The sequence below is a fragment of the Anguilla anguilla genome, chromosome 8, assembly GCF_013347855.1.
Source record: "Anguilla anguilla isolate fAngAng1 chromosome 8, fAngAng1.pri, whole genome shotgun sequence".
Taxonomy (NCBI): Eukaryota; Metazoa; Chordata; class Actinopteri; order Anguilliformes; family Anguillidae; genus Anguilla; species Anguilla anguilla.
The window spans coordinates 17,819,074-17,841,805 of NC_049208.1; the positions used below are offsets into that span (position 1 = coordinate 17,819,074).

Below are 22,732 nucleotides of genomic sequence, written 5' to 3' on the forward strand. Positions count from 1 at the left end.
AACGCCCAGAGAATGCCATGAAAGCTGAGACAGTGTGTGGACAGGATAGGCAGTCTTCTTGCCATTTGACAAAACATTACAGCAGTCATTCATTTACATTGGGAAGAGGAGATGTTCGCTAGCAGCTGGTGAGGGAAACTCTCCACCCTCTGAGCGAACAGAGAATCGTGTGAATGTTCCGTTAGCACCTCAGCAGGAGAACAGAGCCTCTGAACTCCAGGATCAAAGTTTCCAGTTCATGCAACAGAGGCAGTTGTTTTTGGCAAGGTACGGATGTAGAAAGCTCCCTGTGGAGGGGGGGGGGACTCTTCTCCACGGACAACAAAAACTGCTTAGGTAGAAGGTTTGAGAACAGCGTGAGAGAGCCGGCCATTCAGCAGAAGGGTTGGATCGTGGTAGTTTGTCTACAGTATGACTTTGCTGGACATGCTTTAACCGAAGTAAGGTTATTTTCACACAGACATATTTGGACCATTTCTCGATTGGTCAGCTAAGTGGATGACTCAGATCAGATGTATTTTTCTCCAGTTCAGTTCTGTGGAAGAGCTGAAAAGAATTCAGTTCAAGGCGTGAACTTCACGCTGATACCGAAGCAGGCATCATTAGACTGGACGTGAATTCTGGAGAACTGGACTGAAAGGCTCGGATCAATGACAATAGTTTGAAGCACAGTGGGACACATACATGTATCTATAATGTCAATGACCTTTTGTTCAGATGCAGAATTTCAGTGTTCCTGCAGGAACTGACTGTGGTTAATGAGGGAAGAGTCACATAAAGCAGAATATATTTTTCCTGCTTTGAACAGAGGACAATATATGAGAGAAATATGAGGACTTCTAGAACAAGAGGGCTTGTAATGTGAGATATCTGAGGTGTCTGGCAGAGCATAGAACTACATCATGGTATTCAGAAAATGCTTTAATTTTGTAAATCATGATGACTGTCGATCAAAAGTTGCTGAGTAAACAGTGCCATTGTGAAGTATTCAAAACAAACAAGAAGTATATAAGAACTTATCATGTGAGCAGAACTGTACAAACCATGCCACTCTTTGCTCATTATGTCACACTGACCTGGAAACATTTTTAGAAATTCCCTTTAGTTTTTAGTCTGAGGGAAAATTAGGGGTGTTTTTTGTAGACAACACACAAGTGGTCAAAAATAATTCCAGTGTCTTCATGCTGTGGTATGGGGAAGATGTAACTGAGTTTGTAATGAGAACTGAAATTCCTTTGTGTTCCAGTATTTTCGCAGAATCTTTTTTGGGAAGTTCTCAAATGACAAACCTTTCAAAGCTTGACTAGGAAGAATTAGTTTGTGCTGAAGGATGCCTTTAAAATATGACATGTCACATTTAGAAATCTTTTCTTTTGTAAGGTATATGACGCTGATAAATCCAAAAAAATTAAACAAAGAGGTTTTACAAAATTATAATATAAACATCTGTACTGCCACCTATTGGCCATCAGCTATCACAACAGCAGAGGAATATAGGCTCATAGGATTTTCATATCACTTCCTTTTTGAAATTACTGAAGATTGCCATTTTTGGAGCTATTTTTATTTTATTTTTAAAAAGTGCTATTGACAAAAAAGGTAAGTGGTTTTATACAGTGAAATTTTCAGTGTGAACCTGTCAAATACTGTCAAATAAGTTCCTCTAGTGTGTGAGTGTATATGCATGTATGTGCGCATGTGTGCATGTGCATGTGCATGTGCGTGTGTGTGTGTGTGTGTGTGCACTCATGAAGGCATGTGGGAAGAAATCACAATAAAATATGCTGGATGTTTTCCATGTCACACAGTAGCTTCTCTTAAAATTAATGTGTGTATGCATTCTCTGTTGCCAGCAAGGCAGACAGGGCACATTCACAGTTGCGAGTTTGTCTAGACATGGCATGGATTAATAATGGCAAATAATGAAGGAACCATCCATGTGAATGCAAGCAGTCCCTACTGATTGTTATTCGAGTCTCACCCATACAGCACCATAGTGCCACCTACTGGTTGATAGAGGAAAAAAGGTTGCAAGAGGCCTTCAAGGGTCTGAGCAAAGGAAATCCAAACATTCTTCAGTATCAACATATTTCTTGTCTGCTCGCCAGAGGGCTCTATCAGGGGCCATGTTAATCACCGTCTCTTTGTCTTACCTATCCTCTCGATTGCAATTCCATCCCAAACCTCTTGCTCAAGAAATGTCAAGTCAATATCAAGGCCGAGGTCTGTTTTTAAAAAAATAACTATCATTCTCAGAAGCATTGCTATATCAGCTGAATTTTTTAACATTGAACTTTTGGTACACTGAAATGATCTTTTACTTTAGACTTGGGAGGTAAAAGATTTCTGTTTATCTGGGAGATTTTCCAAGCTAAGAAATAGAGGAATTTGTAATTTGTTGGGCTTACTGAGCTATTATCTTCCAGAACATTCCACTTGGCGGCTGCTTATATTTCTATTAGGTTACTAGAGCTATGAATCCAGCCAACTAATATAAATCTGCAGTGAAAATATTGGCAGCTATTGTGTACACTAAATACAGTAATAACTGGAGAGGGTTGGGAGGTGAGTGTCAGGACATCAGTATCACCCTGACAGTCGAAGGCAGATGACCAAGTCACTATTTTCCCTTTAGATGAAGGGTGCTCTTCCCATATATGAAGGCTGTCTCTACTCTAAAAATTACACCTGACAGACGGTAAAGAAGAACTGTTCCACATGGAACTGAAAACTGCCTTATCATCACCTGATGGATTCAGGCAACACACACATTTTTGTTTTGTTAGGAGTAATGCACTCATGAATCTAAAGGAAATCAATGCCCTAGGCTTGCTAACAAAGCAAGCTCCATTTTGTGTGCCATCTTCATTCTGAACACATCTCATTATTTGTCTCGTTGAAAAAAGCAAACCATGTCAGAACTCAATAAAACAGGAAATATTCTTACACTTTAGCGTGGTCGATATATGGCAATTAGCATATGCTATTAATAACTGAAAATATACTATATATAACATTATGAATTGTAATAGCTTGTTTCATGATTAATCGCCATAGCACCACATCTTGATCCTGTAGACTTAAAACAAGCAGCAAGCCAGGTGTTCCCTCAGCGAGTCACTCCATCAGCGCTGGATGCTCCTGAGGTAGGAGACAGAGGAAAAATGCTGGAGCTGGAGTCGACATGTTCCACAGCAGCTGCTGCCGTTTAATATCCCCAGATGGTGAATCTTCATTAATGGCTATTAATGGCTGATGGGCATTGATGAACCCTCTCACGGTGCCTCGTGAGCTGCCAGCCATGATTACAAGCTGTTGCCGGGGAAGAGTTAGAAGTCAAGAGTTTAACGCTAATCAAGTCACTTTAGGCCAGACAGTGCTTTAACTCTGATCATTAAGATTCTACTACCAAGAGGCTTTTTAAAGCCTGTTCAAAGACAGATGTCTCAAGGATGTTGAAACACAAATTGATCCACCTTGAATGTGTCATGTAGTGTCTTTTACTCCTGTTTCTCCACGGATTACCAGAAATAATTTTTTTGCAAGCAATTTTTCAGTTAATGATGGTTATTAAAGTTAATAGACAGTGTGCATAAATGCATTAATACTTGTGGGGATTTACTAGTAATTACATTATTTATAGATATAGATATTTTATGAAATCATAATATAATTTTGCTATCATAATCCACATCATGTAATTATGTCATCACTGAAAAGTTAAAATTGTACAGCTGAACACAAGGCTGCTTTCTGCAAATGATCTGCATGAAAGAGGATTAAATTGGAAAGCTTGTGTGGCCTGACCACATTTATAGAGCATATGATTACATTACATTACATTACAGGCATTTAGCAGACGCTCTTATCCAGAGCGACTTACACAACTTTTACATTGCATTTTTTTTTTTTTTTTACATTTATATCCATTTATACAGCTGGATATATACTGAAGCAATTTCGATTAAGTACCTTGCTCAAGGGTACAACGGCAGTGTCCTACCCGGGAATCGATATATTTATATATTTATATATATACATATATATACTTACCACAGTGACAGCATATCTTCTATTCCTAAACAGTCTGCTCAAAAAGCTGAGGATTTTTGTTAATTCACTGGTTCATGCAACCAGTGAGGAATTCATCTGGTAGACTGGCCTGATATAGATATCTAAAGTGCTGTAGTCAGAGGAAAATATGTAATTATCCCATAATATATGGAACTGGGGACGTGAACAGGCTAATCTGGTCAGATGTTCTGATCAAAGTGATAAGCAGGAGGATAAGCAACAGGCCCTGACTCCACACTGCAAAGAAGTTGATGTGAAGATCTCTTAAAGCAGGGAAGGTAATTCCTTTTTAATGATCCGTTTGGCTGTTCTTTTACAGTTGCTCATATGATATGCTAGTTTGTACTTGGTTGGATTCTTGCTTGCTGAACAAGCTTACTCTACAGGGTTGGAGTCCTGATCGATGTGGTCACTTCTGGCACTACGATCCTTACTTCACTCTAGTGTTTCTTTTGCGCCTCTACATCATGAAACCTATGCACTTGTTGTACGTCGCTCTGGATAAGAGCGTCTGCTAAATGCCTATAATGTAATGTAATGTAAAGAAGGGGTTGTTGATAGCTGTGGTGCTTGTACTATATTAATACATTAATTCATGATATCCCAGATGACTCAACTCATAAAGAACCTGTAGTCACATTTACAGTATGGACCCTATAGTCACAGTTTGGGCATTGGCTATGTCACTAGCCCGTGGTGACCAGGAATCTGCTGCTGTTAGCTTTGTAACACTACCAGTATAATTTTGGCAGCTTTGAAAGAAGATGAGGAATGCATGATACAGCATAAAAGTGTTTTTAGGCAACGTAATCTGTATTGCAATAATCATATAACTGTACACCTTACAACTCAACAACATAACGTCGTTATTTAGCTACGAGATTAAGTCCATACTGTATGTCATTATTCTTATTGTGAGTGCGATGAGATACCCTTTTCCCGTGTACCCAGGCTGATATGTACCTGCGCTCCGGGTCTTAACCTAGGTTACACTGAGCCTCGCCCCCGTAAAAGGGCCGTGACGGCGCATGCGCAGAGAAGCCACGCTAAAGGAGCCCTATATTTTCACTGTCAGAGCATTGAGGGGCGAGTCGACTACCGTGTGGGTAAGAATTTAATAACAATACATACCGCTGTAGGTTAGGACGACTTTGTTTATCAGTGGCTAAATTCCATTAAAGCAGGTTCTGACACAGTTCGAATAATATTCTCAGCAAGGACCCCTTTCCCTTCAAATCCGGTCTGAGATGTCAGCGATGTTTTCTTTGGCGCTTAACCTATATTTCGGTCCTTTTCGGTTCTGATCCATTAAAATGTGCCCACAAGCAGATTGATAACACCGTTGTGTTTGTGTGGTTTCGGTTAGAACACGTTCACAGCTTCGTGCACAACATGTCTGGCAGTGCTTTCGAGAGCAGCCTAAGTGAAACTATTATTTTCTCTTCTCGGAAATGCTTCCTATCTGTTTTGTCGTTGTACGACAGTGGGATGCGTTTGCAACTCTTCCTGAAGTGTCAAAAGTATTTTCCGTCGTGCAGCAAGGTTGTCATCAAAGTTAGAGGGAATACGAATTTTAGGAATATAAAAATGTTATTATTTATTGTATTTATTGTTCAGGTCATGCTTCCCCACAATGGCGTTGTCGGCCAATTTCCTCTTGCAGATTTTATTCTAATTTAGTTTTTCGTTCTTGGTTTAAATACCTCCGCCATTTTTGTTTGCGACTGTCTTCAGTCACACCAAATCCCGTATTACCTAGGAGTTACATAAAATGTGCAAATTAAGCAGTCTACCACTACTTGTTGGCTGCTGCACGTGTGTGGCGTTTTGCTTTATTCTGAACAGTTAAATTCATATTCTCCCAGAAGCAGGCCTACATTTGTAACGAATTTCATTATTTGTTCTAATATTAGCTTGAGAATAATATGGACACTGCTACAAACCCCTGACATTTTTGTGGTTTTTCGTTTTACATGAACTTAAAGCAGGTCCAGTATAGAAGATGCTAATGTCAGTGTGAATATAAGCTTTCCGTTTGCAGTGGGTTAAAGAATCATTGTGGAAGGCAGACCCTCAGACACAGATGCATGTCTTCATCCTAATCTACAGTTTTGTTTTCTGGTCTTGCAGTTATGGATAAATTTCTTGAACATCATATGTTTATTTTCACTCAAAAGTATCCCAGAGCAATATGCTTTATTGTGATACATTGAATAAGGTCTGGGATAAGGGAACTGGATGTGCATGGTCTAGGCTATGCATGCACAAGCTAGGCTATATAGTATCGATTGTACACAACTGCAAAAAAACAAAAACAGTTTCACCACATTATGAATTCTCTGTTTAATGTTGTGTTACCAGTTTACCACATTATTTATTCCCTTTTTAACATTATGGTCAGAGGCATTTCCACATAGCTCAGAGGCAGTTTTTGGTGATGCTATTTCAGACACAGAAACCAAATTATGTGGTCCATAGCGTGCATTTCCTGGAAATTCATCTGTTACTATTGATAACACAGCCACCTGAGACAAAGTTAAGGACAAATTCTGTTTGCATTCAACCCAGTGTGTTTTTTCTCATTTGAACACATATTGGCCTCGTGACTGAAAGGTTTTTTAAAATTATTTTTGGACAAATCACGGAGGTGGGACAAATCAACAGCCTATATAATTGTTATTTTTAAACGCATTCATGTTCAGCTCATTACCAGTTTAGAGGTGTTTTTTTGCTTAAAAAGCCTTGAGATTTGCATCTTAAGATGTGAATCTGGGCAGATTGCTGTTAAATGTTACATAACGTATAAAAAATGCCCTGTAGCCTAAATCTATTTACACTCTGATATGCATGGGTATGCACAAACACACATGCATTCACACACACAGGTGTTGAATAGCATGTCCTTTAATTAGAAATGTAAGCCTTTGTTTCACACTCAGAGTCACATTCACACTCATTTTATTTTTTTGCATTTTTATGCACTGTCATTGGAGAAACCGCTACCAGTGAGGTGGGGGGAACATTTTGGGTAATGTTGATTCCCTTCACTGGTAGATTTCTTTTTTGAGTCCTTTGTAGTTTCTGGTGATTTATGTAGGAATGCTTTAGATTTTATTGCCTTGTACTGAAATAACTTTGGACCATACAAACAGGATTGTGTGTTCCACATCAGGATTATAGCATCTCCCTTTGAGCTCATAAAACTATTTGCTCATGACATAATTTGAAATGGAGTCAATTCAAATTTGGCTTGTTTTTAAGGTGTAGTAGACACCATCTACAAACCTCATTTGATACAAACTGGTCCAGTGGTAAGTGAGGTTTCCTTGTTTGCATATTAACCCAAGTGCAGGCTCCATGTTTTTTCACCTATAAAGTAACCCTTATCACAATGCAACGACATGTGAATATAAGGTATGGAAAAGAACTCTGATGTTACAGATGCACAGCTATTCCAGAAATGTTTATACATAACCATTGTAATAGGCTAATATTTTGTGACAAAACCAACTGTTACACTGTGTGCAGTGTTGGGGTTTTCTTGGATTGTTTTGTGTAACTTAAAGGAAAACAAGCAAGTTTTGCATTAGATTTGTGGTATGTCATTTTAATGATGCGATATGCATATGATGAAAGCTGCAGGATTTCAGTAAGGGACAAAGCCTGATGACAGCTCTGATTGGTTAGTGTAGAATACTCCCTGTTTGTGAGAATTTCACTAAGTGTGTAAGCTAAATATGGCTTTGATTTGTTAGTGTAGAATTCTCTGTAATTGTGAGAATGATGCTAAGGGTTAAAGCTGAAGATGGCTGTAATTGTTTAGTGTTGAATTCTCCGTTTGTGAGAATGACACTTATGCCTGATTTAGTGTATACTTCGTTGTACGACCCTTTCGAAGCGTCGCATGACAAAAATGACTTTTTTTAGTGTCGCGCTCCTCTAGAACTTTGTTATGTCATAGAACTTCATACTTTATCGCAGTGTTGATTGGACTGCCAAATGGAACACCGAAATTCCTTGTCATGGATATGTCATTATTTTCGGTTTATCTGAATAAGACAACCTTCTTTATTCTGTTTGCATCATTTTTTAAACAAAGGTAGATATTAAATGTATTCCTCCCCACTGTCTCTGTAATTTCACACCGCTGTGTTTTCACAGATGTAAACATAAGCAGTTGGGCGTCTCATTACATCAGACAACAGAACCCTCTCTACAGCCCTTTCCCGAAGTGTACATGCAAAACATCGTGCGACACTTTCATTTTTATAGGAAGTATAAAACAGGCTTAAGGGTGTAAGCTGAAGATGGCTTTGATTGGTTAGTGTTATCATTAATTGACTTTGTAATCTTAGGGTTGTAGCTAGGTAAGCTGTTTATCTTAGTCGACTTAGTTATTGCACCTGTACCTACTGAACTAGCCTATTGCTTGTTTTATTTGCATAGACTGCTTTGTTGCTGTTTTTGTTGTGTTAATCAGACTAACCTACAGGGTCCAAGCTAAACTACGTGGTTGTTCCCTGCACTTGGAACTGTACTTCCCTCTAGGATTTTCAACACACTTGTTCCTGGTTATGGTTATACACTTTGTTGTACGTCGCTCTGGATAAGAGCGTCTGCCAAATGCCTGTAATGTAATGTAATGAAATGTAGTGTAGAATTCTCCCTGATTGTGAAAATAACACCAAGGCCTTCTTCTGATTGGTTTGTCTAGAATTCTCAGTTTGTGTCAATGACATAGATTTGTACTCAGTGATCCAAGCATTGTTTTACAGCCCTGTGGCGCGAAAAGCTGTGTTTAATATTCAGGTGTGGCGGCAGTGAGTTCATTAACCAAACCACACATTATTCAAACGGGTAAAAGGCCTGGCTGTCTGCTACAGTGAGATGCTTCCCAGTGTGATAATCCCTCAGGCCTTTTGAGGGCCTGTCTGACATCGTTGGTAGCTTCATCAACTCAAAACACGGATGAAGTGCATCGTTATGTTGTGTGTCACAGGCTGCGTCTGTGAACACTTGACCTGTAAGGTTTACATAACCCACTGTATCAGAGGGCAGTGATTGTGATTCATTTCTCTGGGCGGTTGCAGTCTGGAACCATTCATTTTTTTGCATATGTGTACTTCTGACTGGTTTGATATTATCATAATTATATTATATAACATTATTATAACAGACACATTTTATGTTCATTTTATAGGCCTAGTAGGGTATTTGTAGAATAGATTTAGGTTATGATACATCTGCTACTCTATAATATAATCTTGAGTGGCATTGAGTGGTATTTTTCAATGCTGTCCACTGGTGCTGTTGGATATTTACAACAGTGCTTGTAAGTGCATTGCTTAAAGAGGTGGTTCACTTTCTGAAGTTTTTTTATTTTATATTAATTCAGTTTTAGTGTGTTTTTGATTGGCCCAGCTGCTCACGCAGTGTTTCTGTGACATTAAAATTGAAATAATAGTTTCTGACTAAAACTGGGTGAACATGATTTTCAAGTCCGTTTTGGCAACAGTTTGAGATCAGGCAGAGTCTGCGGTAGTGCAGGGTAGTCCAGGGTATTCCATGGTAGCTGAGCTGTATAGTTGCAGCTGTAATTGTTATGTGTGCGGTAGTGAAAGACTCAAATCTCTCACATACGATTCCAGTCGGCAATGTCACGATTAAAACAAAGGTTGGATTTTATCAGGGCTAGTCTTTGCATAATCCTGTGGTCTGCGCTCAAAATCGGAAAGGGAATTTTAAATAGACAGTGACAATTGAAAATTTGAGGAAGGAAGAGGGAGGAAAATACGGAAGTAAACACAAGATCCAACGTGTGCGGTGGCTGAGCTGAATAAACATGTTTTCAGGAGTACTGAAAATGAGGAGTGACTCATGGATTTGTGGCAGACTCATGAGTGCCTTTGTATTGTCAACTCTACAAGTTTTTCCATGCAAATCACAGCACAACCCCAATTGTTACAAGCTATAGCCTATGGGTCCCACATTTGTTTTGGTTTCAAAATATCCCAGAAAATATATGTTCTCGCAAGTGAAGGTGTACCATGAAAAATCACGTTCTCAGGAGAGAACTGTGTCCGTTTTTTCTCAGTCTTTATATTTGTGCTCCCCAAAGACAGATGTTATTATCTGTGGCAGAAAATCTGCAAATGTCAAGTGATGAATGTGCACTGCTCAGTCGCTCACAATTGGGGAAAATGTGTGTGATGTGTCCCCAGCTTATTGTTACCTTATTGGCAACCACACTTTTATCATGGCAAGTATCAGGGCATTCAGAGTGATGGGATGACCAACACCTCAGGGACAGACTCCAGGAAACCCAGAGATGAGATGGCACCAGCAGTTCAGCAAGAAAATACACTTTAATTGGTCCCTTATTTATGTTCCATTTCATTGAACAGAAGATGTGAATAATGCAGTTGTTTCCCATCAGGGTTTCCATATGAAAAATAGTTAAAAACATGACCTGGGGATGACCCTACTCTTTATTATTCTGGCATGCATAATTGAGCATCTATGCTAACTTTCTTTAAAAACTGGAAGTTAATGTAAGAAACTATCTGGGGAAGCTATAAGCTGGGTATTTTAAGCACATCCCAACTCAGTGGCCCTTCCGAAGCAGATTTATAAATGTTTCATCCAACAACATGCTCTTCCTAAGCTTTATGTTTCCATAGAAAATCCCATGGTGTCTTTCTGTAATGGGTGCTTCTGAGCTCATCTCTGTCTCATCTCTATTCCCCGAGGGTGAAACCGTCCTGCTGCGTAAAGACTGCAGTTCTCTATGAGGGACAAGATTAAAATGTGATAATGAAATATAATTATAAAAAGAATGATTTTTTCCCTATATTTTTCTCCTCAGACTTGGACCGATCAGAGCAGAAGAAAAAGAATGTTTGTTCCTGTGGGGTCCAGCCATCCCTGGTAGAGAGGGTGAGGCTCTGGAAGCAATCGGCTGTCCGTTACCCATCACCGGGTCATTCATAACAACACACTAACGTGAAATTAGTCTCGACTTAACTGGCACTAGCAGGTACGGCAGAAACACAGCCTGGAGGCCTTTTGAAACTCATGCTGCCAAAGCTGAAGGGTCAGGAGGTGGGGTCATTGGAACAGTGGTACAAATCTGCGTTATCTAGGCTCAGGAGTCAGGACCCGCTGCCATTTGGGAACTCTGGGAAATATTTTACGTGGTTTACTTGAATTTATGTTCCTCTTTCATCTGAAATGGACATTAAATTTGTGACCAGTCGGGGCTTTCGGGGGTTTGACAAAGTGAAAATTCAACAGTCTCTTTTATAAGAGTAACATCTTTTATATTCTTTTCATTCACACACACACACTGTTCTGAATAGATAGTTAAATGAAAGTTCTGGGGTGAAATATGGGTACTTTTCAGAAAAAAAAGCCATAATATGAGCACAATTATGAGTAAACAGGTGAAATATAATTTTTTGACAAAAATACGTTTGCTTCCTTTTTACCTGTTGCAGGGAGATGACGAAGGGAGGAGAGGCTAAGACGACGAGTCTGAATTCCAGAGGGACGTCGGATGAGTACCACCTCAGAGTACGTGCATCCGTGCGCAAAACGGGCCAAACTCACTTTCCTGCATTTACTGAGCGATAATGACCACAGGCATTTTCATTACATGCTGAATAAGCACAACCTCAGGAATTCTGTTCCCACAAGCCAACCCTTTAAGTGTCTTAGCTTTGTGGTTGTGTAGAGGGGGAAACTGAACATACATTTCTTTCAGGAGGTGGAAGGTTCACGTCCAGGGTGGGACACTGCTATTCTGTTTGATATAAAGTTCTATATTGTTTGTTGTTTTGAGCAAGGCGCAGTTCAGATAATGAGCTGCACCTTGGTTTAGATGAATACTCAGCAAATGTAATCTGTGCTCTTCGTAAGGATAAATTATGCAGGGAGAGGGTGGGAGAGAGGGACTTTTTTTAAAACCCCATTGTATTCATCCTCCGTTCAAAACAAAATTCCTTTTGCTTGCTTGTGCAGTCTTATAAAAAAAAAAAAAAAAAAAGATAAACAGAAAACAAGTTAAGACAATGAAAGAGAGAGAGGGAGAGAGAGAGGGAGGGTGGAAGCGAGAGGCAAGCAAAGCAAGAGGGGAAGAGAGAGAGAGAGAAGGAGAGATTTAGTTTGTCCCATAGCCTTCTGGGCTCAGGGCAGATGCCCTAACCACTGCTGGTTCTTTTCCAGGAAAGACCAAGAGAGGAAGAAGCAAAGATGAAGAACAAAATGACCGGCTCTCAGGGTGAGTTGCTTTTCATACCCCTCCCGATCCTACCCCCAGCTTAATGCTCACGCGCTGTAGTGCATGTAAAGCTGGCATCCGCTGGTAACCCAACGCCTCTGTCCCCTGTAAAGGACCTGGAAATGTGAAGAAAAGGATGTGGTCTTGGGATCAGTACCTGGATGAAGAGATGGCAGTGGCTGCCCCCATCAGAGCATTCACAGAGGTAAGTCACTGCTCAGCTCTGATACGATGTGTCTGAAAGAAACTGGAAATCAATTGGTCAAAACCCGATTTAATGACTCCCAACATGCTGACTTGACATTTTCTCTTTTTCGATTAGCCTATTCTTAATTCCAGTTAGGTAAAAGAAAAAAAAAACCTTCTGTATAAAAGGCCTCACTTCACCGAGCAGGATCTCTGAAATTGAAATTGATTTCCCCATGCACATTCACATTCCTTTCTCAGCAGTTCCACTTTCCCAAATTCTTTTACAAGAGTTTGTTGAAGACAATTTTTAAAAAGGTGGTACAGCATAAGATGTGATAGAGAATGCATATGTTACAGAATTACACCCCAGACTCATCAAATCATCAGGAGGTTTAGATGTTCATCATTTATTTTTTATTTGGTCCTCTGAGATGGTGTACTGGGGAACATTTCTCAGGTCACATGGGGCTCTGTAGAAGTCTGGGGAAAACCAGTTTTGACCAGTTTTTCTCCATATGGGTTGCGCAGCATCATCTCTAATTCATCAGAAATGCAGAAGCAAACTTCCCTCATTTAGCACAAAAAGCAGTTTTTAACAGGTCCCAAAATTTCATTTTCCACTTCCAGCAAGAAGGTTCACACCTTGAAGCATTTGTTTGACAGTTCTTCCTATTTTCTAAGATCTGAGAGACATCATTTCTCTCTGGGGAGTCGTATTTATTTTACTGTGTCTCTGACCTAAGGGGATCCTGGAGAGGTTTTTAAATTCGAATTCAACCACGGCTATGAAAACCCCCTTAAGTCTGAGACACAGTAAAATAAATACGATCCACAGGGGAAAAAAAGCTTATTTTCGCTGAATTTTGCGTGCTCTGTCATATACACCCTGGAGCCAAGAGGAGATGCTGTATGTCCTGTGCTGGGCCTATCTCTGTCCCTCTCGCCCTGAAACCTGCGATTTGTCCAGGAATCAGTCTGCCTGGCAAGCCCCCGGCTGATTAAAAAAAAAAAAAAAAAAAAATTCTGTGACAAGATTTGATGAGACATCTGTTCCCTCAGAATCAGGAAGAAGTGGTTTCTATAGTTACCAGACCGCACACACAGACGCAGCTGAGCAGCAGCAGTAGATGAACGTGCACAGCGTGCTACGCCGGCGCGTGGGTGAATCTGTGCGACCCGTTCGTGATGTCGAGACCCGCGTGTTTGTTCCCCCTCAGCTGCAGGTGGCCCCCCAGGGCCGGAACGGCTTCAAGGCCGGGATGCTGCTGGAGGGCATCGACCCCCTCCACCCCTCCAAGTTCTGCGTGCTGTCAGTGGTGGAGGTGAGCTCCTGTCCGTGGGGGAAAGTGAGAGGGCTGCAGCTGGGGTGAGCAGGGCCAGAACGGAAAACCCCAGTGAAAGCAAGTCATTTTATATTCCGTACTAACCAATCAGAGCCATCTTCAGCTGAAGCTGCGAAGTGTCCTCCTCCGACTCTGTGCAGCTTGCCTTGTGGGCCGCAGAATGAAAAGAAGCAGCTGGTCACATTGTGTGCTTCAGAGGAGAGAGCATTCTTGTCTACTTTCCCACACTGACTGTGGAGGTTGCATCATGAGCATGGCTGCATACAATTGGCCATTCCTAGACTGAGGAGAAAATTGAGGAGGTGGCTTTGAAAATGTGGAATTGCTAAGTACGGTGCCCTGAGGCACCAGCCAGGCTAATACATTATGCAGTGTGATTTGAAGCTGGCTTGCAAGCATGCCTTACATTTTAGCATTCTATCTCAAAGGTGATTGGCTACCGGTTGCGCCTCCATTTTGATGGCTACCCGGAGTGCTATGACTTCTGGGTAAATGCTGATTCTCCAGACATAAAGCCAGCTGGTTGGTGTGAAATGACTGGTCACAAGCTTCAGCCTCCCAAAGGTAAACTGTAGCCCAGAATACTGCAGGAGACCTGAATATCCTTCTAACGTTGCAGTAGTGTTCTTAAATGTTGCACAAACATCCTTAAATGCTGCAGTAACTTAAATGCCGAAATGTTGCAATAGCATACTTAAATATTGTAATAATGTTGCAATGACGTACTTAAATGCTGAAATCATTTTGCACTAATTGACTTAAATGGTGTAGTAATGTTGGATTTACATACTTGTGTGTTCTGATAATATTGCAATAGCATACTTTTTTAAAAAGTGCAATAATGTTTCAGTAATGTGTTTAAATGCTGAAATAACTTTGAAATAACATACTTAAATGTTGTAATAATGCTGCAATAACATACTTAAATGCTGATATAATGTTGCAGTAACATATTTAAATTGAAGATATACATAAGGCCTGGTTCTTCTAATGTTATTAAACCCTTTGAGACAAATTATTATTATATGTTCTGTGCTAATATGCTTCGTACTTTTTCTTGTATTTCAGGTCATAAAGCAAACGAGTTTAACTGGGCAAATTACCAAGAGGCCTGCAACACTCAAATTGCACCAAAGAATCTGTTTAAAAACCAAAACAAGGTACATGCACTGTGGGAATGTGGAATTAACTGTCCATTTATACAGCAATTCTGGGTACAAAAGCAGCACGCTAGCTGTAAATTGAACCCGCAACCTTGGAATTACTCACACTAGCCATTATACTGTAATGCTGCCCCTGGATGTTGGCTGAAGTGTACCGTATAGTAGTACCGTGTAGTGTTCTTATTTTTGCTGCTGCCTTATTTTGTCATGCTGTTTGTCAGCAGACTGTGACCAGCTCCAAATTTCAAGTGGGCATGAAGCTGGAGGCTGTCGACAGGAAGAACCCCTGTCTGGTCTGTGTGGCGTCTGTAGCCGACATCATAGACGATCGCTTCCTGGTTCACTTCGACAACTGGGACGACACGTACGACTACTGGTGAGAAGAGCAGGAAACTGCCCAGCTTTTATGAAAAGGAGTAGATTAGTGCTCGACAGCCAGGGCAGTGTGCAGAAGGAATCATTACGCAGGTAACATATAGATATACTAACCGGAAGAATGAGGAAAGGGAGAGCACAGCAAACCGCACAGGCACATTTAATGTACAGGACTTCAGGAGGTTGTACTGGTGAGACTACAGGTGGGACTACCGGTGAGAGTAATAGAGTATATAGTAGAACAACAGGTGAGCCTTTGGCTGGGCCCAGACTTTGGCTCCCATTTCATCTCACCATGCCCTTAACCTTGTGTGACTTTGAAATGAGTTAATATTTTGTTTGTTTATGCCTTCCAGCCACTGATGTTAATGACGACAAGTTGTGTAAGAGAGGTGGAAAACGCGGCTCTAATTTCAATTTGAAAACTCTGTGGTGTCTCAGGCGGAGACTTGTGACAGACGTCTGTAACATATTTATGAAAAGTTTTGTTTCTTTTGCTGAATGTTTTTGAAGAAGCTGATCTGATCTCTCCTACGTGCTTCTCGTGGCCTGTCGATATGGTCAGTTTGCTGGAACATGACCGTAGAGCCAGAGTGTTATCCTAGTCTAATGGACCGGCGTGTTTGCTGAACAGTGCTAATGGGAACAGCGCTAATGGGAACAGTGCTAATGGGAGCTGTTCTGTTTTAGGTGTGACGCCAGCAGCCCACACATCCACCCAGTGGGCTGGTGCCATGATCACGGACGACCCCTCACTGCACCTCAGGGTGAGCATACTGCACTGTTCCTCTCTAAGACTGTGAACCTGACCTCTGACCTGCACTTGGCCTATGACATACTGCATGACCTGTGCTTTACATCTGACCTCTTTAGTCTTGCCAATGCTCCTTATACTGCCTTGCCCAATGATCTCAGTTATGTTTTACAGCTGTGCCAATTAATAATATTACCCTTCATATATTAACTTTCAGTTTCCTTGTTGAATACATTGAATGCATGCCAAAGATGAAGATGAATATATTTCACTACTGTCATTAATGGTAGATTTTCACTCCAATTATTTGTAGATATAGCTATGAATGACTACGTGTTGCTACCTAATTTTAACCATGAAGAAATATTATCAGTTATAATAGAATGGAAATTAGAATACATACATATTTGCATGACATCAGACTTGATCAATTGCCATATTTTGGATCAAATTCATTGTAGTTCATTATTGGAGCCAGCAGTAGGCAATTCATTGGCTTCAGTATCTAGATGAGTAATCTTGTATAACAAGTTATTATATTTTATTGCTCATCTAGATGGCTAATTAAGGATCATTATTACTAACGATTATACACCATAGTAGCCCATTATCCGTATATCATCCATCCAAACAATGCAGGATATTCTAACAGTTTGATCCTCCTACATTCTTTGTTCTGTAGATGGATGGCTTGATAGCAAGCCACATGTCAAATGGTTTTGTATATATACAGAACTGTTCAAAGGTCAGACCTTTTTTCAGTGTCAGACAGACACCTTAGCTGCCTTGAATATTTATTTGTCATGTGCATCTAAAATGGGTTTTAAAAAAGCTATTTTCTGATGAGATTATATGAAATAATTCAACTGCATAAGGAAGGTGAAAGTCAAAAGAAATTAAGTGAGAAAACATAGAAATGATAGAGATATAGAGAAAATGGGACTCCTAACAGCCCTGCAAGAACTTGTAGATTGTCAAAACTATCACCATCATAAAGACAATACTTAAGACAGTATTTTTGTTTGAGAGATGGGAAAAATTCAATTTCCACTTTTGCTTCAGATCTGAAGAAATCCACTGGTATTTTTGTCAATCCTACCACTATGAGAAGATAACTCAAAGCTGTGGGTCTTAAAGGATGTGTAGCTGTCAAAAAGCCATTACTGAGAAAAGGAAATAAACAAAAGAGATGAAAATTACCACTAGTACACCGAAACTGGACACCTGAGATGTGGAGTTTATGACCGATGAGTCTAAATTTGATATTTTCAGAACAGAAGGCAGTATATATGCCACTGAAGAAATGATATACTTGCTTAGCCATGTCTACAACCATCAGTCAAGCATGGTGGACGATCAGCGCTAACTCTCACACGTGCCTTCGTCTTTGTAATGAGGGGTTTATGCACTACACCCCTACTGTAATATCCCTCTAGTTGTGGACAGACTGTTCTTGCTGACATAGTCTGACCACATCAGTTGAGCAGTCTTTGTGACTGAAGCTCCAGCCATCCATGCCCCAATATTCAACCCTCTTTCAAAGTCACTTAGATCTTTTCCTCCTGCCATCTTGATCCAAAATCAAGGTCAGCTGGCCTGCTCAACATTTTTATGTATGCCACAGGGCATGATAGGCTGTTAATTGCTTAGTTGTATCATGCAGTACACCTGTATGGAAGCTTGGTTATGTTTCTCCATTCATTTATTCAGGTTTTTCCTTTAATTTGTCACCTATCTGTTTGTGTATATATATATATATATATATATATATATATATATATATATATATACACACATATATACACATACATACGTACATACATAACCTGACAGCAGACCATATCCAGATTGAGTTGTAGAGGCCAGCTTGAGTTCCACTTACTACAGAGGCATACCGGCAGTTAACCACATCAAGGGCAGAATGCTGTTGCTTCATCAAATTCTTGATTTATATGAAATCCAGGTCAGAACGATGAAAAGCCTCCCTCTCACATTTGCCTTCGATGCTGCTTAGACACACAGTAAACACTCTCCTGAAGTGCATCCATCGGCTTTGTTTCCCTGGGGCAAGGCAGCTTTGAAGATCATTTTTCAGCATAATAGTAACATCAGGTAGCGTGTGGTAAGGGGGGGAGAGAAGGGAGGGGGAGGGTGTATGGCGCGTTGCATTCCCGCCACAATCGCAGGCATTCGGTCTGAAATGTTTGTAGCACTCGGGTACAGGCGGAGTGGGGGGGGGGGGGGGGGGCATGGAGCTGTGGTCCCCCGCAGGTGAACACGGCACGCCTCACAGACGTGTGAATGGTGCTCTGGAGCGCAGGAGACAGGCTCACCGCAGATAGCAGCGCTTACAGAGAGCTCTCAGCAGAACCGCAACCCAAACTAGATTTGACAGACATAAGAACTGCCTGACAATAAAACTCAGGCTGTATCTCTTAATGAATTCCCCTGGGATGCACTGGTACTGGTCACGTGATTGTGGCCTACATTTTCTTCTGTGAAAAATGTATGATCCTGTGTTTCAACTGAACACGCAGGTATTGTGAACATTATCATATTGTATCTCGAATTGGCTAAAATGCATTGATAATATTGTCATTCTTGTGTAGATTTCAGTGTAAAGAGTGTGCAGAGCACAGCGTGCGCTCTTAGCCGCCGCTGTTTTATGCTGTAGAATACATGCAGAGGCAGAATTCATACGCCACAGGCCTTCGTCCTTCACCTATGGGAGGCGCTGCTGTTCTAGTGTTTACAGCCGTAGGGCATTCACTTACTTTTGAATGTCGCTTCAGCACTAATCTACATTAATGTCTGTTTGCAAGTGGAGAGTTTGGATCACTTCCCAGATCTGAGGCAAGCTGACCTGGTCATGACCCAAAGCGAAGCAAAGCATTCGCTGGCACTCTCTATGCACCTGCAACGCACATGTTCATCGACTGTAGAACGAGTCGCAAGCCTTTTTTATCCTTTAATTTTTCTCTCTTCATTTTTTTTTTTAGGATACCCCAATCCGGAATGTTTCTCATGGGAGGAGTATCTAGAAGATACTGGCTGCTTGGCTGTGCCGAGCGAAGCTTTCTGCATGGTAAGCAGCACTACATGTACAAAGCAGATCGGAATGGTCATGCAGCCCGTCTGAATGTACACTAGGTCCATGTTAAAAATTTGAATGCAGTTTAATGGGTTTTGCAGGGAGCGCCACACAGGTTACAGATGAACATGAAGCTAGAGGCTGTGGACAGAAGGAACCCCATGCTTATACGGGTGGCCACCATCATCGACTCTGAAGACTACAGGGTGAAGGTGAGTGGGAGCCTTAGAAAGAATGGCGCAAGCTAAGATGGAGGTGGGTGTTTTCAATGTCAGGAAAACATCCAGCAAAAAACACACTGAGGGTAGAGTGTTTGGAGATGTCACAGATACTGGGAACTTTCTGGAAAAAACAGGCTTTTTTTCAAAAATAAATATTATATAAAAATGTAATATTGCACAAAAATTACTTCTAAAGTTTCCTTATTTAAAAGGTTTCAATACTATTCGTTTCTATAGTAATTACTTTTGAACTACCCGCCTAGAGGGCTTGAACAGGAGCTGACTTCATCCACTTCAACACTAACAAATCAGATCACTTAATGAACAATGAGTGGAAATTCTTCATTACCTTTAGTACCTATCCCATCGGGTGGGGGCATAAGCAATTTCTTAATTGCGAGGACCCCTCTTTCTCGTGGTAAATGAGACGGGCAGTTTGTTCAGTATGAAGAGGCCCTTGAATGGACCAAAGGCACATGAGCAGTGTCTGATCAGCCAGCTGCTATGGTGTTCTCTCTCACCAAAGAACTGCACAGAAAACTAAAAATTAAAATGATAATTGCCCGGTATTCCCATGGTATTACACGGCTGTAGGAGAATATACTGTCTTTAGGATCAGATGCCTACAACCAATAACATTACATTATGGTATTTAGAAAATGCTCTTATCCAGAACAACTTACACAGATTACATTACATACAGTCCATTTATACAACCAGTTCAGATTAGGAATCTTGATGAAGGTATAACTGTAGCCCCTCAGCTGAGAATCTAACCCACAACCTTTGAGCTGCAAGTCCTCCATCATGTGACCTACGGAGGGTAAACATGCAGGCACCCATGGACACCAGAGATAGTGAACGATTGGTGTTCACCTGGTAATGGGGAAACGCTGTATTTGAATGGGAGGAGAATGGAAGAATGGGATCCCTGTGCTGGTGGACTCTCCTGAAGCATATTGGAGGCCCAATGGTTCTATATACAGACCAAAATGCCTTATATCCACTCTCAGCCATTTACTGTGAGCAGACAGGCATGGATGAGTAGTGTGTGTGTGTGTGTGCGTGTGCGTGTGCGTGAAGTGATTTATGACCATCTCTCGGTTTGATTAATTTTCACTTATAGGATCAAGCAGTGATTGCTAACCCAGATCGGCTTTAACGGGGGGGTTAAGTCATTATTTTGATTGCAATGTCTTACCCCCAATGCAGCGGGCTAGCGGGCTAGCGTGCAGCGTCGGCCTTAATCAGCTCTGTGTGGGTTAAGAGGTGCCGGCGCTTCATGGAGGTGAGCACGGGATGAAGAGCAGCCATCTGTCCAGCGTGAATTAGAAATCCGCTATCCGTTACAATCAATTAAGGCCTTCTGACCGCCCGAGGGCCGCTGCTGCCCGCTCTGGCGGAACGCTGATCCAGTCGATGCCGATCTGATTTTTTTCCCGTTTTGCCCTAATGTTCAAACGAAACCCCAAATCAAGCTCGACAGCAGGAATGGCATTACAGGCCACGGGAGAACTCATTAGTGCAGGATCCTAAGGGTTATGAATCGAGTTCATTGGATCGAATTGCACAGAGGAGAAAGAAATGGGATCACAGGGGTGCATTGGGTATTTCAGTAAAACACTTAAGCTGATTTTCTTCGGGAAACGTCCAGCTGTATAAACGCATCATAAGACTTCTGCCACCAAGCGAGGCATTAATATTAATAACAGTTAAAATGGAAGTTACAGAAATATTCATATAGAAATGTTGTCCTCCCACCGGAAGCCAATGGTCATTAAATTTCAACAAATCCTTTTTATGCAAAGGGGGGATGTCAAATTCTTATGTTTTATGCATGCTTGTCTGATCCGGCCAATTATAAATCTTAATCGGGATTAATATTTAATGCTCGACATCCATGCGCACTTGTGGCAGAGATACTGAAAGGTTATTGTAGTAGGATAAGTATGTGCAAATATATATGTACAGTATACATTTCAGTTTCAGCAAATTACTTCATGTGAAGAAACCAAACCCCAAAGTGAATATTTGTATTAATACTTTCCTGTCAGTATGGCACATGTACGACAAAGTGCTTTGTTTTGATTTGGGTTGCAGTATATTTTCATTTCAGATTCTGTACTGGTGTTCAGCTAATCTTTTCTTATGTGCTACAGTATACTTTAGGATGCTCTGGAATAGCGCTTCTCTTAAATAAGCACATGTTCACGTAAGTAAGACTGAATTTGTTAATCGGCTGTATTCCGCCACCCACACAGGTCCACTTCGACGGCTGGCATCACAAGTTTGATTTCTGGGTGGATTCGGACCACTCGGACCTGCACCCCGCAGGGTGGTGCGCCCAGACGGGCCACCCGCTGGAGCCGCCCCTGCGTAAGTCCCCATACGGAGCCCCGCCAGAGCGCCGAAATAACAAACCGAAAGGCAGCGTTCCCACGTTGGTTTTGTTTTTCTCACGGGTCTGTCTTAGCTGTGCAGGGGGCTCTCTAACGCAGCCATGTGTGGCTGTCTAAAGGTCAGAAAGGGAATTCTCAACTGCTGAATTGTACAGTGGCCTTCAAATGGAGAAATACAGAGAAATATAAAATGAATGTCTTTTTCCACCTCACAGCAATGAGAAAAAAAACACAGGTTTTTTTCCTCTGGTGCTGCATTTTTGCAGTTTCAGCAAACAATGATTGTGTCTCGGTTCTCATTCTGCAAAGAATGACCCCTGACTTGTGGTCAGATTGGGTAAAAGGTCAGGAGAAAATGTCCTCTTAATTGGGCTCAGTCTAACCATGTAAAGGTTAAAGTGACCTTACTGACCCGCCTAATGAAAATCAATGAATAAGTGCCAAGTGCTGTCATTAAAACGACAATGCATGTTTTGAGGAAGATGACTAAGAATGATGAGACATGCAAACAAAATACTTTTGTGTAAATATGTGTTTTCCATGCAGCACACTTATGCATTTGGACCTAGGCTTCTACCTCAACTGGGAGAGAAACTTGTTCTTAAACCAAGACATTTATTGGCTGCTCTTTCAAGATGTTGTTTTATTCTAAGGCAATTACAGGAAAGGTTTTCAAAGAGGTAATAGGCTATTACACAAGTGAATGAATGCTTTTATTGTTGAAGTCCTGCATTGTTCAGGAATGCACTAATTTATTAGCAGTATTTATATGGTCCATGGAACAAAGTTAGTTATTGATTTTCCCATTTTGTTCATATTGAACTATAAACCATATTTATAGGGGT

The 22,732-nt window shown here is 41.0% G+C and overlaps 1 protein-coding gene across 3 annotated transcripts in view; it reads left to right on the plus strand.

Moving 5' to 3' along the window:
- The first annotated feature begins 5,092 nt into the window (after window positions 1-5,092).
- The window catches only part of LOC118233681 (lethal(3)malignant brain tumor-like protein 4), a 61,396-nt gene continuing 43,756 nt past the window's right edge, over window positions 5,093-22,732 (plus strand). The window contains exons 1-13 of one of the 3 annotated variants that reach the window (XM_035429527.1): window positions 5,093-5,180; window positions 10,940-11,110; window positions 11,571-11,646; window positions 12,298-12,352; window positions 12,466-12,557; window positions 13,759-13,863; window positions 14,313-14,448; window positions 14,953-15,044; window positions 15,269-15,423; window positions 16,113-16,189; window positions 19,176-19,261; window positions 19,369-19,479; window positions 21,750-21,864. In XM_035429527.1, coding sequence (XP_035285418.1) covers window positions 11,575-11,646; window positions 12,298-12,352; window positions 12,466-12,557; window positions 13,759-13,863; window positions 14,313-14,448; window positions 14,953-15,044; window positions 15,269-15,423; window positions 16,113-16,189; window positions 19,176-19,261; window positions 19,369-19,479; window positions 21,750-21,864 — 1,096 coding nt within the window. In that variant the 5' untranslated portion in view covers window positions 5,093-5,180; window positions 10,940-11,110; window positions 11,571-11,574. The remainder of the gene's footprint in view (window positions 5,181-10,939; window positions 11,111-11,570; window positions 11,647-12,297; window positions 12,353-12,465; window positions 12,558-13,758; window positions 13,864-14,312; window positions 14,449-14,952; window positions 15,045-15,268; window positions 15,424-16,112; window positions 16,190-19,175; window positions 19,262-19,368; window positions 19,480-21,749; window positions 21,865-22,732) is intronic. The other 2 variants (XM_035429526.1, XM_035429528.1) reach the window with 2 other exon arrangements.